This window comes from Oncorhynchus kisutch, linkage group LG22 (assembly GCF_002021735.2).
Source record: "Oncorhynchus kisutch isolate 150728-3 linkage group LG22, Okis_V2, whole genome shotgun sequence".
NCBI classification, from domain to species: Eukaryota; Metazoa; Chordata; class Actinopteri; order Salmoniformes; family Salmonidae; genus Oncorhynchus; species Oncorhynchus kisutch.
In genome coordinates this window covers 19,791,162-19,806,342 of record NC_034195.2, presented here as the reverse complement: position 1 = coordinate 19,806,342, position 15,181 = coordinate 19,791,162, and the positions used below count along the sequence as shown (strand labels likewise).

Here is a 15,181-nt window from a genome sequence, read left to right as displayed (position 1 = left end):
AGAGAGAGAGAGAGACAACAGGTGGCTAAATCAAACATACCCTCCATGCAGTTGGCATCAGTCAAGTCAATTAAGGCATACATTCACCCAATAACTGTGAAACACGATCCTGTTGACTGACTGGCCATTATGTGTGGTCCAGAGGTACACCAAAGCCATTCTATTCTAGTACAAGCTATTAACACATGAAAACAAGGGGAGAAAATAGACACAGACACACATCTCAGTTGACAAACAATAATAGTTATTTATTAAGGGGAAAATGAATGTACATTTTATGCCTCCAAAACAGGGAGGACACTGATAAATAAAGCCTCATTATAAAAAGCTTAAATTGATCAAAAAAATCCACAATCAATACTTTAAAAGTTGAATTTGTACATGACACATATTTACATAATTGTTGCTTTGCCCTTTTTTAAATTTTATTTTTTTACATGGAATTCAGCAAGAAAATAAAAATTGTACCTTTTTAGTACAAACAACATTTTTTCCTTAAAAGCACTGGTTTACAGTATCACTGTCAAACACACTCCAACCCCTCACAGATGCTGGTTAATAGTGCATTTCAATTTGAGCATAATATCTTTGCATTTGCCACAATGCGTCATGTACAACATTTCAGAGCTACTGTAGCACTGCTCAACTTCCACACCATAAGACGGCCATGACAGTTCATGTTGACGGGATAATTAGCATATATTCGTGGAGGAATATAAAGTGGTAGGGTAGGATCTACTGTAGGTGTGTTCACACCTGTCAAAAGTAGAATCTGTCTATTAATGCAAGTCAGAGTGTGAATGACCCAATCAATCAAAATGCCAAATGATCCCTTCCTATGCTTTCACTTTCCTAAAATCACTAAGCAAGGTGATGATGGTGGTGATTCACGTTTTATATACATGCCCAGAGGGAATTGTTGTGAGATATCATGATGACAAATGCCACAGAGTGAATAGTGGTGCGAGAAATTGACAAAGCTCTGTCTGATGGTCAAAAAAAAGAGGCAAGATTAGCCAAGAAAGAAAAAAATAAGCAGAACAGTTATGAGTTAGTGATTAGCACCATATTTCAGTTTTACAGACAGTCAGGAGAGGGGATGGCCTTGCTGTGCTTTCGCTTTCAATTCTGCTCATCGGCTGAAAAGAGAAAGAACATACCTCTGCTGAAATATTAGGCTTTATGCAGCTCTGGTTATATGAATCAAAACCCGAAACTGGAGCGTGGATGGGAAAAAAATCAATGAATAAAATCCAGGGACATTAATTATTCTGGACCATTTGAGAGGCACAAGAGAGTTTATGGCACCACAGTCCATCAATACAAGAGCAGACTGCAGGGAAAATAGGGAAATATGGGGTTGTCCAGAGTAAAGGTTCGGTTTGGTTTTAATAAAAGAACAGCCTGTCCCGCAGGCTGATTTATCAGTGTAATTCCAATGGGATTAACAAAGGGAATGGTTGGTCAGGTCTAGATTAATACATTCCAATATCAGCATTCAAATATTACTATGGGAAGATAATCCGAATTTCGGTCCATTCTTGTAAAATAGCTATTCCTTAGTTTCGACTCAGTCTGGGTCATTTGAATGATTGTCACTCAAAGTCAAGGAGAAAGACTCTTCTCTTGTAACAGAGTGAATATAATCTAAAGTGCTCATCACCTTCAAACCGTGTGTGCCAGTATTGCATTGCAGTGATTGACAAATAAAATGGTTCACAAATTCAAGTGTGCAGTGGAGGAATACAACAAGTACCGCAAATGTTTCTTCTACCCATTCAGTCTGCTGGAACCGTAACAAACAGTTTTCATCATTACATTCAATTGCAAAGTGGACAATTATCTCCCTTACAGACTCTCTTTCTTCCTCATTTGGCTCTCTCGCTCTCTCTGAGACATGCTCATCTTTCTCTCCTCTGCTATAAGCTATTCTTTCTCTTTGCTTGTCTTCCATTTCTCCCAGACTCATTCATCCTCCTCTCATAACTCTGAGTCAGTCATGTTTCCTCTGCCCGGACCTTGAGTCGCTTTTCTTGAGAACTTTTAAAATGTTACCTTTTAGTCATTTAGCAGACACTCTTATCCAGAGCAACTTACAGGAGCAATTAGGGTTAAGTGCCTTGCTCAAGGGCAAAACAACAGATTTCTCACCTAAGAAGCTCAGGGATTCAAACCAGCAACCTTTCGATTACTGGCCCAATGCTCTTAACCACTAGGCTACCTGCCACCCATTTGAGTGATTACATTGCATAACCTTTGATGTAGAGTTGATGGGAGAAATTAGCCTCTAGTTCCTTACAGGCGGGAGTGAAGCATTATGGGGCCCTGTGTTAAGAAATACCTTAACAAGTATGACAAGAAACACCATTGTATAAGCTTGACTCACTGAACTGGAGTTGTTAAATAGTGTGTATGCTCTCTTTTGTCATTTTGGCTATTAGGGTATACTTGAATTTGCAAAATGCAGAACATTCTATAACAGGTCCCACGGCACCCGCAGATCTTCCCTTCGGATAGAAAATGAATGTTATCTACTGTATACTTCATGAATGATAAAACTTCCTCTAGCCATGGTATAACTCCTGAAACTGTCCAAATCATATCTGAACACTATCAAAGCCAAGGCAACCAACCCATGCAAGCCAGTCCAATCCATGCCACATCAGACTTGCAGAATCCTAATTCTGTTCATCCAAAAGTCACAACTCGACACTTCAGAATTGCTGGGAAGCGTCTGCATGTTTCCCTATAAAGGTCACAGGAAATGCTCTAGTTGTACTTCCTGTCCATGGCCATCCCCTTCAGGTCAATGGGGTGCATATCTATCTTCCCACACTAGTACAGAGTCTGGGCAGTCAGCTGATGCAGTCACTGTGAGTGTGGGGCATTGTGGGATAGTGGAGGACCAAGGAATTAGCAGAAGAAGATCTCTCCATCGGCTTGAAGCTCTGTGACCCCAGTGTTCTGGGGATCTGTGGAGAAGAAAGATGGAGGTATAATTGAATTAAGACTACACTGTAACAACATCCCTCAGTGTCTAGCACAGGTAAGTAGACTTTTACCGTGGCTCTATTTTCCTTACAAAGACTGTGTGCTGCTTGTTGTACCTGGCTGTGACTGCTGTCCTTTCCCCTTCTTCTTCTTCTTCTCCTTCTTGTCCTTGGTCATGGCCAGCTGCATCAGGCGGTTGGGGATTTGGTTCTGGCCCTCTGTGCTGCTCTGGGCCTTAGAGCTGGCGTTGGAGGAAGAGGACGAGAAGGGGTTCAGGTTCTTCCCTTTCCTCTTGGAGCCCATCCTGAGAAAGGGTTCTTTGGTGGCGGGGGAGGAGGACAGCTCTGCCTCCCCTACACCAGGCTCTTTATCCAGAGAGGTGGAACTCTGGAACTTCATGGACTCCTCTGAGGTGGAGGAGGGCGTCCGCTGGGTCCTGTGTGCCTGCTCTGCCTACCGATCAAATCAAACACCACGCAACAAGAAAAATAGTTAGCTTTAGGATTAGAAGCTCAGGCTTGAGCCCAGGTGGAGGTTAGGGTAAGCAGTAAGTAAAGAGTTATTCTAAGGGCATCACTAAATAATGTATGTGTAGTCATTTGTGGTAAAAACGCTGTCACATAATAGCATAATACGTCCTTTCTGGAGCGCAGTAGTATAAGGTGGCAGACAGAGAGCAATGAGCAGCACGGTGGGATTGCAGAACCAACTGTTCTAGCTCACCTCAGCCTTTTTCATCTGCTCCACCATCTCAGCCTCCCGCCGCAGAGTATCCCTGTCTCTGTCCAGCTTCCTCTGGGCGTCCCTCAGCCTCTCCAGATCCCTCTGATACTCCTCCTTCCTCTTCTGCAGCTCCTGCCTCTCCTCCTCCAGCTGCCCGCGCCTCCTCAACGTCTCCTCGTCCTGCTCTTTCACCTGCGCCTCCCTGTCGCTCAGCCCCGACTCCCTCACCTCCCACTCCCTCTCCCTCCTCCTCCTCTCGTCGGCGTGGGCCGCCTGCTGGCGCTGCAGGTTGGCCACCTCCTGCCTCTGCTTCTCCAGGCTGCGCTGCTTCTCCTGCTCGATCAGGGAGTTGGGCCGCGAGGAGGAGGAGGACAGGGAGGAGGTGGAGGAGTGGCGGGAGGCTGGCCGCTCAGCCAGAGCATGACGCTGGTCCTCGATGAAGGTGTCCTGCTGAACCACCACTGCCTGCAGAGCACACACGGATGTAAACAGTTTTATCCCCTATACTAATGGATCGCGTGTGTGTCTGTGTGCCTGGTTAGCAGCTCTTTGTGGTCTAACCAGAGAGGAGATGTGAGGAAGAGTGTCCGTACCTGCAGCGTGTTGAGGAGATCATGGAGATATGTGACACTGTGGAGGACCTGCTATTAGTCAGGAAGAGAGATGATAAAACACTTCACTTCTGCATATGGTTACACAGTAGGTACACATAAATACAATAAATTACAATAAATACAATAAAATACAATAAATAAATAAATACAATAAATACAATAAATTACTTCCTATGAAATAACCTACTGCATAGCGCTGTCCAGCAGAGACAATAGAGCCGTGGGAGCAAGTAGTAATGCCTCTCTCACACAGCCAGTCAGCCAGTCAGGGATGTACAGTATGCTGGTAGTGTAACATAGCGTGGGAGTCAGACCTACCTCACTGTTCCTCTTGAGCAGCAGCAATAGGTTGTTGTTGCCCCCCTGTGGATAAAGACAAGCACAGCTGCAGTTAGTTACTGAGATATTAAGGAGCTACTGAGGCAAGGGGCCATGTTAATCACCCCCTCGGAGGAAGAGCTTGATCCCACCTGCCTGCCGGAGAGGCCTGGGCCTGAGCAGAGGAGATTACAGGCGTTCAAAGCACAGGGCTGCTCCCACACAGCCCGGCCCAGGGGCATCACCTAGCCTAATGGAGCCTTAACGATATGGACTTCCTCAGCTTAGCTCAGACCTCAGTCCAGGGCCCAGGGCCGGGCTAATGTCTGTCTGTTAATGTCAGTGGTGGTGATGGGCAGAAGCAGGCCTATTGAGACACAGCTCAGTTTAAATCCCTCCTGATGGCATGGGTTAGGAGAGTTCAAAAGAATGTAAAGTTCATGCACAAAGTGCACTGTGTGTGCGTGGTGTGTGTGTGTTTATGTGTGTGCATTGTGGTGGGTGTGTGTTGTGCGTGCATCCTTTACTGTGTCTCACTCACACACACACATACACACATCTCTGAGCTTAGTTGTAATTACCTTCTTCAACACACTGTCTGACTCAGTCCTCCGAAGGTCTAATGAGTCCTCCCCCTCTTCTTTCTCTCCGTCTGGACAGAAAAAGAGGACACCTTTAGCCCACAGCTACTGTTAACGACAGTCAGCTGCAGTACGACAGCCAGTCATGGTACATCGGGAGAGAGGGAGGTGTTCTTACTCTTGGAGATGTTCATCTGGTGGCTGTCGAAGCCTCCGAAGGTCTCAGCGCGACGAGGCAGACAAACCGGCCCCACACTACCCCCCGATGCATCCTGGGTACTGGACACCTGCTGCCCCACGGCCCCGCCTAGACTGCCATTCACCAGCACATGGAGAGTCTCCACTGAAACGAAACAAACAAACCACACCCGTGAAGATAGGTCCTGCACTCTGGTGTAGAGGGCTATAGAGATCATTGCGGCGTGGTTTGCATTTTTCATGCTGAGGGCGGGAGAGGGCAGGCGCTCAGACAACTGCAGGATTAATACTTTTTTTTTTGGTGCAGAATATTAGAAAAAAAATAGTATTTCTGCCTTGTATGTGTTAGCCTACACATTGTATTAAAATAACATATTTTTCACGTTATTCATACACTCTCAGAATTCGCTGCTTCAACTTCAGTAGCCTACCTCTCCTAGTGTGGCGTGTGAGATCAAGTGTGCCTAGTGTATGTGTGGTCTCAATTAAATAGAGTAGGTTGCCTATGCATGGGCTGAACATCAGACAGTGGTTATCTTTCCAAGGAAATGAACTTAACTATGATCAGGCTGTGGTTTACTACAGTGTCTGTAAATAAATATTGATAACGGAAAGAAGTGGACGGCGCTCAGCCAAAGTGAGTCGAGCTGCAGTCAAAACATCTGATCATCCTATTCATGTGGTTTTTCTGCAAGTGGGAGGACCATGTTAGGATTTATGTACGATGTTCTCAAGACATTTGTTTTACCAGACGTCAAACCATTATAAGTAAACTAGTGGTATGGTGGTTTTAAAGTAAGTAGTAGGCTGTTCATCTTCAACTATGAGGTAATCAGTTCATCTGAATATTCTCTCATCATTGATTTCATTGACTAATTTCAGCAATTTGAGTTTTTCTTGAGTGTATCTGGTATTTTATTAGGATCCCCATTAGGTGTTGCGAAAACAGCAGCTTCTCCTCCTGGGGTCCACAGAAAACATTAATAGACAAGAACAGCCCAGGAGGAGCTGTGCGCAAAGCATGCATATGGGCTACCATGGTGAATGAGCGTTTTCAATAAATATTGGTTACTCATTTATCTGACTCTGGGTATATACAAATATGCCAAACGTAGCGCAAGTGTCCCGCACTTATCAGACTTGCTGCTTCAAGTTCAGTAGCCGTACAGCACATGCGAGATCTGGTGAGCGTGTGGTCTCAATCAAATAGCCTACAGTAGAGGCTATAGCCTATGTATGGGTGGAGAAACATCGGGCAGTTATCTTTCCAGAGACATTATCTTCCTAAATATGATTAGCCTATAGTTTACTACATTGCCTAGACATACATATTAATAACTCACATTTGTTCCCGTCTGGAACACACTCCGCTCCTAAAAGGTTGGCTATAAGACATAGCTCTCGTCTAGCCTATTGGCTGATATAGTCCAGTAATACCGATGGCCTAATATAATAAGCCACGTGAGAATATCTGGTAATTTAACCTATTTCTTTGGTTATTTTTCCACTTTTTGTTTTTGCATATTTTGTGGCTGGCAAGTGGCTGGCAAGTGAGCTGCGTCACATATGCCCTAAATAACATTGCGAGAGCGGTTGGGTTCGCAACAAGTTCTTGCGGGAGCGGATGAGAGTTGGGCAGAAAGCCAGCAGGAGGGAGTGGGCGGTGCGGGATGAAAAGCAGTGGGTGTGGGCGGTGCGGGATGAAAAGCAGTGGGTGCGGGCAGTGCGGGATGAAAAGCAGTGGGAGCGGGCGGTGCGGGATGAAAAGCAGGAGGGAGCGGGCGGTGCGGGATGAAAAGCAGGAGGGAGCGGGCGGTGCGGGATGAAAAGCAGGAGGGAGCGGGCGGTGCGGGATGAAAAGCAGGAGGGAGCGGGTGGTGCGGGATGAAAAGCAGGAGGGAGCGGGCGGTGCGGGATGAAAAGCGGTGGGAGCGGGCGGTGCGGGATGAAAAGCGGTGGGAGCGGGCGGTGCGGGATGAAAAGCGGTGGGAGCAGCGGTGCGGATGAAAAGCAGTGGGAGCAGGCGGTGCGGGATTAAAAGCAGTGGGAGCGGCGGGTGCGGGATGAAAAGCAGTGGGTGCGGGCGGTGCGGGATGAAAAGCAGGAGGGAGCGGGCGGTGCGGGATGAAGATATCAGGCCCGCGCAGACCTCTACTCTGGTGCTGTATTCTTGCAGTGCCGTGACATAAAATCATTCACAGTTGTGTGCTGTTTATCAATGCTATTTGCCAGGTCTTGTGACCATTGCCTGGTTACATGTACGCACACGCACACACATCGTACTGTACGATTTCAGTAAAGACTACTACACACACTACTCTATCAGCTGAAGCAACCCGGTCAGACCTACATAAACTGGCTTACTTAGGGAGGAGAAAAGGAGGAAAATATCAATATCTGGCCCATTACTCAACCTGCTGCATTAAAGCAATCCATTTGTTTTCTTTCTACACAGCTAAATCAGATTACATTTATGCATTGATTCCATCCCTGTCTGCAGAGGAAAAACAAGGATATAAATAACTATGACAAGTAACCATATATCACTCTGACTTAGGTCAAAAACGTGTTTTCAGCAGTATTCTGTAATCTCTCTGCCCTGGTCTTTCAGCTGCTACTGGCATTATATTATATAAAGGGGATTTTCAGGTAATTCCCTGATTACTTCTGATTGGTTCTGTGTGTCTTCAGGGGAAAATCACTGGTTGGGCCATGTGACCAAGTAATTCAATAGGTCACCAGTGATTGGATAAAGGGTCACCTGTGTTGTGTGTGTGGTCTCTGGGCAGCCGACCGTCCACTCTTGACTCACCTTCCCTCAGGGCATCCTTCATGATGGGCTCTCCCTTGGTGACGTAGTCTGGGGTGGCTCTGAACAGCATCTTGGTCCTGATGGACTGGGCTGGGCTGGTCTCCTCCGCCGGGCCACTGCCTCCCTCACACATGTCCCTGAACACCTTAACCTTCTCCTCCAACAGACACACGATCTGCTCGTCCTTCTTCCTCAGCAGCTCTGAGAGGAACAGACAGAGAGAGACCCACTGTGGTTATTACCCGTCTATCACGCCACTGACCACCGCTTTGGGACAAATGGTTAGCAGAACAAAAGAGAACAGGTTTTACCTCTCATCTCCCGTGCTTTGGTCTCCAGCAGTCTCTTGTCTTCCTCCGTCTCACTGGGGATACCCTCATCGTCATCCTTCTCTCTGTTCACATACATAACCAGTTATCAAACCATTTACACTGCATGGGAAAAAAACGATATAAAACATTTTTTTTTGTTGTAAACTAACACTCAGGTCTTTACTTTTTTCCCTACTAGCACTGACTTTGCTTATAGCTTCTTTATTGAGGAGAAATGTACTTACAATGACTGTGATATGTGGTTGTCCCACCTAGCTATCGTAAGATGAATGCACTAACTGTAATTCACTCTGGATAAGAGCATCTGCTAAATGACTAAAATGTCAACGTAAATGTAGTGTCAAGCTAATATGCTCTATACTGTATCTGTGGATATACAATGTGTGTGACATATTCAAGAATAATAGAATTGCTGTGGTCTGAGGGGCTTCTCCCATTCAAGTATTTCTATATCCATGTGTGTTCCTGTCTAACTGACTCACATGGAGTGCATGGCGTCCTGTATGAGTTGCATCCAGGTGTTGCGTTCCTCCTTGGTGCTGGCCAATACCTCCACCATCTCTGGCTTCTCTATGCCTGCTGTGATCAGGAAGAGACCCCTCTCCTCGTTAGCCACCTCTCGCACAATCAGCTTCTGCAGGGAGATCACCGTCGACCGCTGGTCCTGAGGGATGGGAGGAGGGGAAAGACAGAGGGAGAGGCGGGAAGAGAGAGAGGGAAGGAGCAGGAGGAAGGATGTTTAGACCAGAGTTCTATTGAAGGATGTATAGACCAGTGGGAGGTTTCTATGGAAGCTACTTTGGGGAAATGCAATGTTTAGCCCAAGGAAAAGGGAACTGAATGAAAACTCCAATCTCCACTGAACGATTTAAAAAACTGCAGGATAGCAAAATTCTGCCAAGAGTGTAACCATGCCAATGTCATTAAAACGTGCATCTACCATACAATAGCCTTGTGTGCCAGTCTTACACAATATAGCTGGAAAAACATAGATACACCTGTATTGTAACAGCAGAGCAAGCTCATCTTGCAGTAAACTAATACTTGTATTGTAAAAAAAAAACATGTTTTTTTTAATGAATTCTTAGAGGTAGAAATACTACAGCGTGTGGCACCATAGGGAACAATGTGCATAATACACGATGAATAACAAACATAACATACCAGTGAGGCAAAGACATATTTCTGGTCTTTCTCCTGGAGGAACACAAACACGTCAGACAGCAGCATGGCCTGGACATCTGTGGAAAATAACAGAGTCGGGATCAGTGGAGGAGAGAAGGGGGGGGGGGGGGGGGTAGAGCGATAAAAGAGTGGGAGAGAAGGGCAAGAAAAATACAGATAGAGAGGAGAGGATGAGAAAGGGAGGAGATGGAGAAAGAGAAACGGATTGAGAGGATAGACAGGAGAGAGCAAGAAAGAGAGGGAGACCGTGATAAATGAGGCTGGTGCCGTACCCTTTAGCCTGCCTGCAGAGTTCTTGAGCTGCAGTGGTCCGTCATGCAGCAGCCGCCTGCCTCGCACCAGGTCCTCCCGTGCAAACATCTGGCCGCTCTTCATCCTCTGAATGGACTTGCTGTCCGTACGGCTGTACACCTCTTTTAACCGTTTCTTCTTGTCGTGTTCGTTCACCTTGCTGTCCACCGCATTTAGAATCTCCTTCACCAGCCTCAGAGCCTGGGTTATATCGTCATGGTCCTCCTCGTTCTCTGCACATGTCAAAGATCAGCATGTCACTTCAATACATATTGTACAGAGGTCAAGACTTCCCAACAATCTCCATCGCGGTTCTTTCTGCTACCAAGTGGCATTCATAGCATAAAGAATAACACTATATAACAATGCTCAGTAGAGGTGCAATTATAAGACTCACAGGAGGTGTCTCTCACCTTTTGTGTGCTGCAGTATCCTCTGTAGTAACACAGGGTACTTGGTTATTCGCTGTGTCACTAATAAGATGCACTCTGGGATGCCTAGTCTTCGGACGATTGTGCTGCTCATCTTTTTCTGATAAACAAATAAAATAGAGATACTCATATAGTGCTTCATACAATGTCTTAATGATGACTTTAGCAGATGTCAATGTGTGTTTAAATGCAAAAAAAATAAATCACAACAGAGTGTTGGCACCCCCTGGTGGAGAGAGGTATTATTTTCCATACATTATAATGGTGAGACTAGGATGGGTAAACAAACATCATGCTGACACCATACCTTGATAAAGGCTTGGAAGCGTTTGTCTTTGGTGTGAAGCTCCTTATAGAAGTTGACCGCCTCGTTGTGGCGGCTGCAGAATTTCCCATAGACTTTCTTCATGCGGTCGGCATTGGGACCCGAGAACTGAACACCACACAAGAAAATCCCGTGAGATTAATACCAACAAACCGATTAGCCTAATAATCAACATTTCCACAACATTCCCACAACATTTCCACAACGTCATCTAAACTCCCGAGTCCCCCACCCCCCATGCTGACCTGTGAGACGAGCACGTCTCCTATCTTGCGGATGAGGAAGCTACCGTCGTCCCGGCCCTCGATGGACGATTTCCGCTTGAGTTCCAGGAGGTGTGCGAAGAAGTGTGTGTGTAGTTCCAGGAGCTCGTCCAGCATGGGGAACACTCGCTCCACCACCTGGGTATCCAGTTGCACCTCCTTCTGCAGGCCCTTACTGTACACCTCAGACATGATCCTCAGCGTCCGCACGTGGTGCATCTCTGTCTGGACCAGCTCTGGAGAGGATATATGGTTAAAGATGAGGGGTTATAGAGTGAATTCCCAATGAACAGCACCCTACGATTGCGTTTGTACTGAGTAACCGATATCCTAACCCGCCACGCTGATGATATGATAACATCTCAAATCAATTGCGTGAACGAAAACAAAGTGTATCCCGGTGAGATGGCATGAGTGGTAGCGCGACAGTGTCCTCCTACCATAGATGACGTCCTGTCTCTTGACCACCTCCTTCTTGAGCCCCTTCACATACTTCTTGTCCACAGTGAAGGTCCAGGAGTCCGCCTCCAGATCCTTGGACTCCGCCTCAAACTCCCCCATCAGCTGGCTGTCCATCATTTCAGTCCCTACGGCAACAGACAGGAGCACATGAGGGCTTGCTGTACGGTGTTCACCGTGAGCAGACGAGCACGCTCCTACACATACACGGTTCGTTATTGAGCGAGGATCAATACAATGCATTAAAACATTGAAATAAAACAATTGAAAACATCGGAGGCAATCTGAACATGTTGTATGCGTTTCACATTTGCTCACTCATTTGAAGCGAGCCTGGGAACATGATTAGACAATACAGGCAATGATGGTGGAACATGAGTAGACAATACAGGCAATGATGGGGGAACATGGTTAGACAATACAGGCAATGATGGGGGAACATGATTAGACAATACAGGCTCTGTGACTTGGGGAACATGATTAGACAATACAGGCTCTGTGACTTGGGGTCTCTCAGGGTAACTCACCTTCATCGGTGAGAGACTCAGTGGACTCGTTGACCTTGGAGATCTTGTGTAGTGAGTCTGTGGACTGGGACAGGTACTTCAGGCCCTTCAGAGGCATCTCGTCCATCAGTGGCCTGCACGGACAGACAGACGAGGTGAGAGAGAAACAGAGTTAGTGAAGGAGGGGCTATGAGAGTGAAAACACAAGTCCCTTACACACTCCGGCTGCACAATTGCGGTACAATGCATTAGACAAGACACTTGTGATAGAACAGGTCCAGTAGTGTTAATGAGCTCGTCGGCATGAGAATGTACAAGCCGAGTATGTGAAGGGGGCGATGGTGAACTGGTTGCTGGTTGAGTGGTGTTGTGTCTCACCCTGCAATGTTGCTGATGGAGATGCTCTTGGACAGGTTGCTGGAGAGGATGCTGGTATTCCTGCGAGGCACCACCGGCGCCACCATGACCATGGCCTGGTCGTCAGGGGGCAAGATGGCAGACCACGGACGCTCCCGAGACGCCGCCGACGTGGCTGATCACAAACACAGAAATTAGTATATATATATTTCGTGGAGGTGTGGGTGCACATAAATGCACAGGCAGCCTACTGCACATGGACACAAACGTACTGTACTTACAAATATACATGCAGTAGTTGAGAATACATACATGCAGTACTTGAGAATCAGTGGAGGCTGCTGAAGGGAGGACGGCTCGTAATGGACTGAATGGAATGGTATCAAACACATGAAAACCACACGTTTGATACCGTTCCATTAACCGCATTCCGGCCATTATTGTGAGCCGTCCTCCCCTCAGCAGCCAGATCACAGACATGGACACAGGTTTGATCAGAAAGACAGACATGGAATTAGTGGACAGAGAAGTATGTATTACATTTACTTCTCAACATGACTCCGGACACGGACGCAGAATCTACCACGGTCTGCTGCTTCTGCTGCTGAAAAACACAACGGAAATGCAGTGTCACGTATTACGCTAAATCAATGCCAATAACAAGCCTGTTACCCATTCATTCACACGTTAGACAGAGACTGATCAAATCAAATTGTATTGGTCACATGCGCATGTTTAGCAGATGTTATTACGGGTGTAGGGAAATGCTTGTGTTTCTAGCTCCAACAGGGCAGGCACATTCTGTTCCTGTGTGTGTGTGAGTGAAGACACATTGTAGATGTGAGTTGAGATGCATTACAGACAGAGCAGAGCCAAACGTTACCTTCATTTTGACCTGGACACACACAGGAAGACTGTCTCTGCAGCCCTTATGGACCTGTGCATTGCAGTCTGAAACGATCAGAAGAAAAACAACATTAGGACAAAGAGTTGGTCGAACAATCGGTCGAACAATCGGTCAAACACTGCAGAAAAAGCCTCCACTCATCTCACGGGACAGAATACTGTGATTCTAATGTAAGTAGAAAAAAATACAACCTTATACCTGCATCGCGTGACTCATACCAAGTCAACACAGCTTCGTTTCACCTGCATCATGTGACTCATACCAAGTCAACACAGCTTCGTTTCACCTGCATCACGTGACTCATACCAAGTCAACACAGCTTCGTTTCACCTGCATCATGTGACTCATACCAAGTCAAAACAGCTTTGTTTCACCTGCATCATGTGACTCATACCAAGTCAACACAGCTTCGTTCACCTGCATCATGTGACTCATACCAAGTCAACACAGCTTTGTTTCACCTGCATCATGTGACTCATACCAAGTCAACACAGCTTCGTTCACCTGCATCATGTGACTCATACCAAGTCAACACAGCGTCGTTTCACCTGCATCGCGTGACTCATACCAAGTCAACACAGCGTCGTTTCACCTGCATCACGTGACTCATACCAAGTCAACACAGCGTCGTTTCACCTGCATCACGTGACTCATACCAAGTCAACACAGCGTCGTTCACCTGCATCACGTGACTCATACCAAGTCAACACAGCTTCGTTTCACCTGCATCACGTGACTCATACCAAGTCAACACAGCTTCGTTTCACCTGCATCACGTGACTCATACCAAATCAACACAGCTTCGTTTCACCTGCATCACGTGACTCATACCAAATCAACACTGCCTCTTTGAACCACCCTAAACTATAGAAACAGGAAACTCTAATCTGAAAACGCTGAGAAAATGCAGGCGCCATCAAAAAAACAGCTCATCTACCCACATAAAAGCAACACAATGACTAACAGAAGAATCCGGGATTAATGTTGAGTATAAAAAGGCCATTGAGTTCAAAGAGTTCCTCTTCACCTCCAGCCCATCCAACAAACACAACAACAACACTTTGGGGAGGGAACAGAAGGGAAGGAAGACAACAATGAACAGGCTGTTGCGCTCTCCCAGATGGAGGTCCTAAACAGTGAGAGGGGATTGTGTTGTGCAACAGGGTGTGTGCCCTTCAATATTTCCGTGGCCAGCTTGTGGGAGTTGTTTTGATTGTGTGTCAAACACAGATCCTGACAGACTGAATCTCTCAAAGTTAAGCCGAGAGAACAGAGAGAGGAGGCAGGTGTCCATTAGAAGAAACTCTATTTGTTTATATTTCAGACCAAACTCCCTCACTCTCCACAAAGCCCTATTTGACTTTCTAGCTAGGAGATAGAGGCGAGGATCTGTCACTGATCAAGGTACCTCTGAATAACTAGGTCAATTGTCAAAACTAAGGGCTTGTTTTAAATCTAGGTCCGTGCTCGTCAAACCCTATGTGGGCCGCAATGCTGTGAAACACTGCATGTCTAAAACTAAGTCACTTCTGAGAAATGTGCCACGTAAACCTAATTTAGGGTTTACAGTACAGGATCCTCCGCTAGTGTGTGTGAGACAGACAGACAGACAGACAGACAGACAGACAGACAGACAGACAGACAGGATGTTCGTCACCACACAGCAAAGTGCAGAGAGACAGAACCGAGCTGTAAGAGCAGAGCTGACTTCTCCCAGCTGTGTCAGGGGCAGGGTGATGCAACCCAGTGAAAGACTGAGGGGACTAGCTGGGCCGGGGGCCACATCCGTCCCCTGTCCCTGGTTCCATCTAACCACCCACCCCCTGTTCACTGGGACAGACCCACCCAGTCCATCACACTTCAGACAGACTGACAACAAACAAAAGAG

General features: G+C 46.5%; 1 protein-coding gene across 9 annotated transcripts in view; it reads right to left on the bottom strand.

Moving 5' to 3' along the window:
- Nucleotides 1-223: 223 nt before the first annotated feature.
- Nucleotides 224-15,181, bottom strand: part of akap13 (A-kinase anchoring protein 13) — a 95,906-nt gene continuing 80,948 nt past the window's right edge. For 4 of the 9 annotated variants that reach the window (XM_020456349.2, XM_031802032.1, XM_020456355.2 and 1 more), the window contains 20 exons: nt 13,270-13,337; nt 12,927-12,990; nt 12,408-12,561; nt 12,051-12,163; nt 11,505-11,651; nt 11,047-11,300; nt 10,784-10,909; nt 10,459-10,576; nt 10,027-10,278; nt 9,734-9,810; nt 9,052-9,233; nt 8,549-8,631; nt 8,238-8,438; nt 5,406-5,570; nt 5,228-5,298; nt 4,647-4,691; nt 4,308-4,358; nt 3,715-4,179; nt 3,108-3,444; nt 224-2,972 (listed from right to left, as the gene is read on the bottom strand). In XM_020456349.2, coding sequence (XP_020311938.1) covers nt 2,914-2,972; nt 3,108-3,444; nt 3,715-4,179; nt 4,308-4,358; nt 4,647-4,691; nt 5,228-5,298; nt 5,406-5,570; nt 8,238-8,438; nt 8,549-8,631; nt 9,052-9,233; nt 9,734-9,810; nt 10,027-10,278; nt 10,459-10,576; nt 10,784-10,909; nt 11,047-11,300; nt 11,505-11,651; nt 12,051-12,163; nt 12,408-12,561; nt 12,927-12,990; nt 13,270-13,337 — 3,032 coding nt within the window. In that variant the 3' untranslated portion in view covers nt 224-2,913. The remainder of the gene's footprint in view (nt 2,973-3,107; nt 3,445-3,714; nt 4,180-4,307; nt 4,359-4,646; nt 4,692-5,227; nt 5,299-5,405; nt 5,571-8,237; nt 8,439-8,548; nt 8,632-9,051; nt 9,234-9,733; nt 9,811-10,026; nt 10,279-10,458; nt 10,577-10,783; nt 10,910-11,046; nt 11,301-11,504; nt 11,652-12,050; nt 12,164-12,407; nt 12,562-12,926; nt 12,991-13,269; nt 13,338-15,181) is intronic. The other 5 variants (XM_020456351.2, XM_020456352.2, XM_020456350.2 and 2 more) reach the window with 5 other exon arrangements.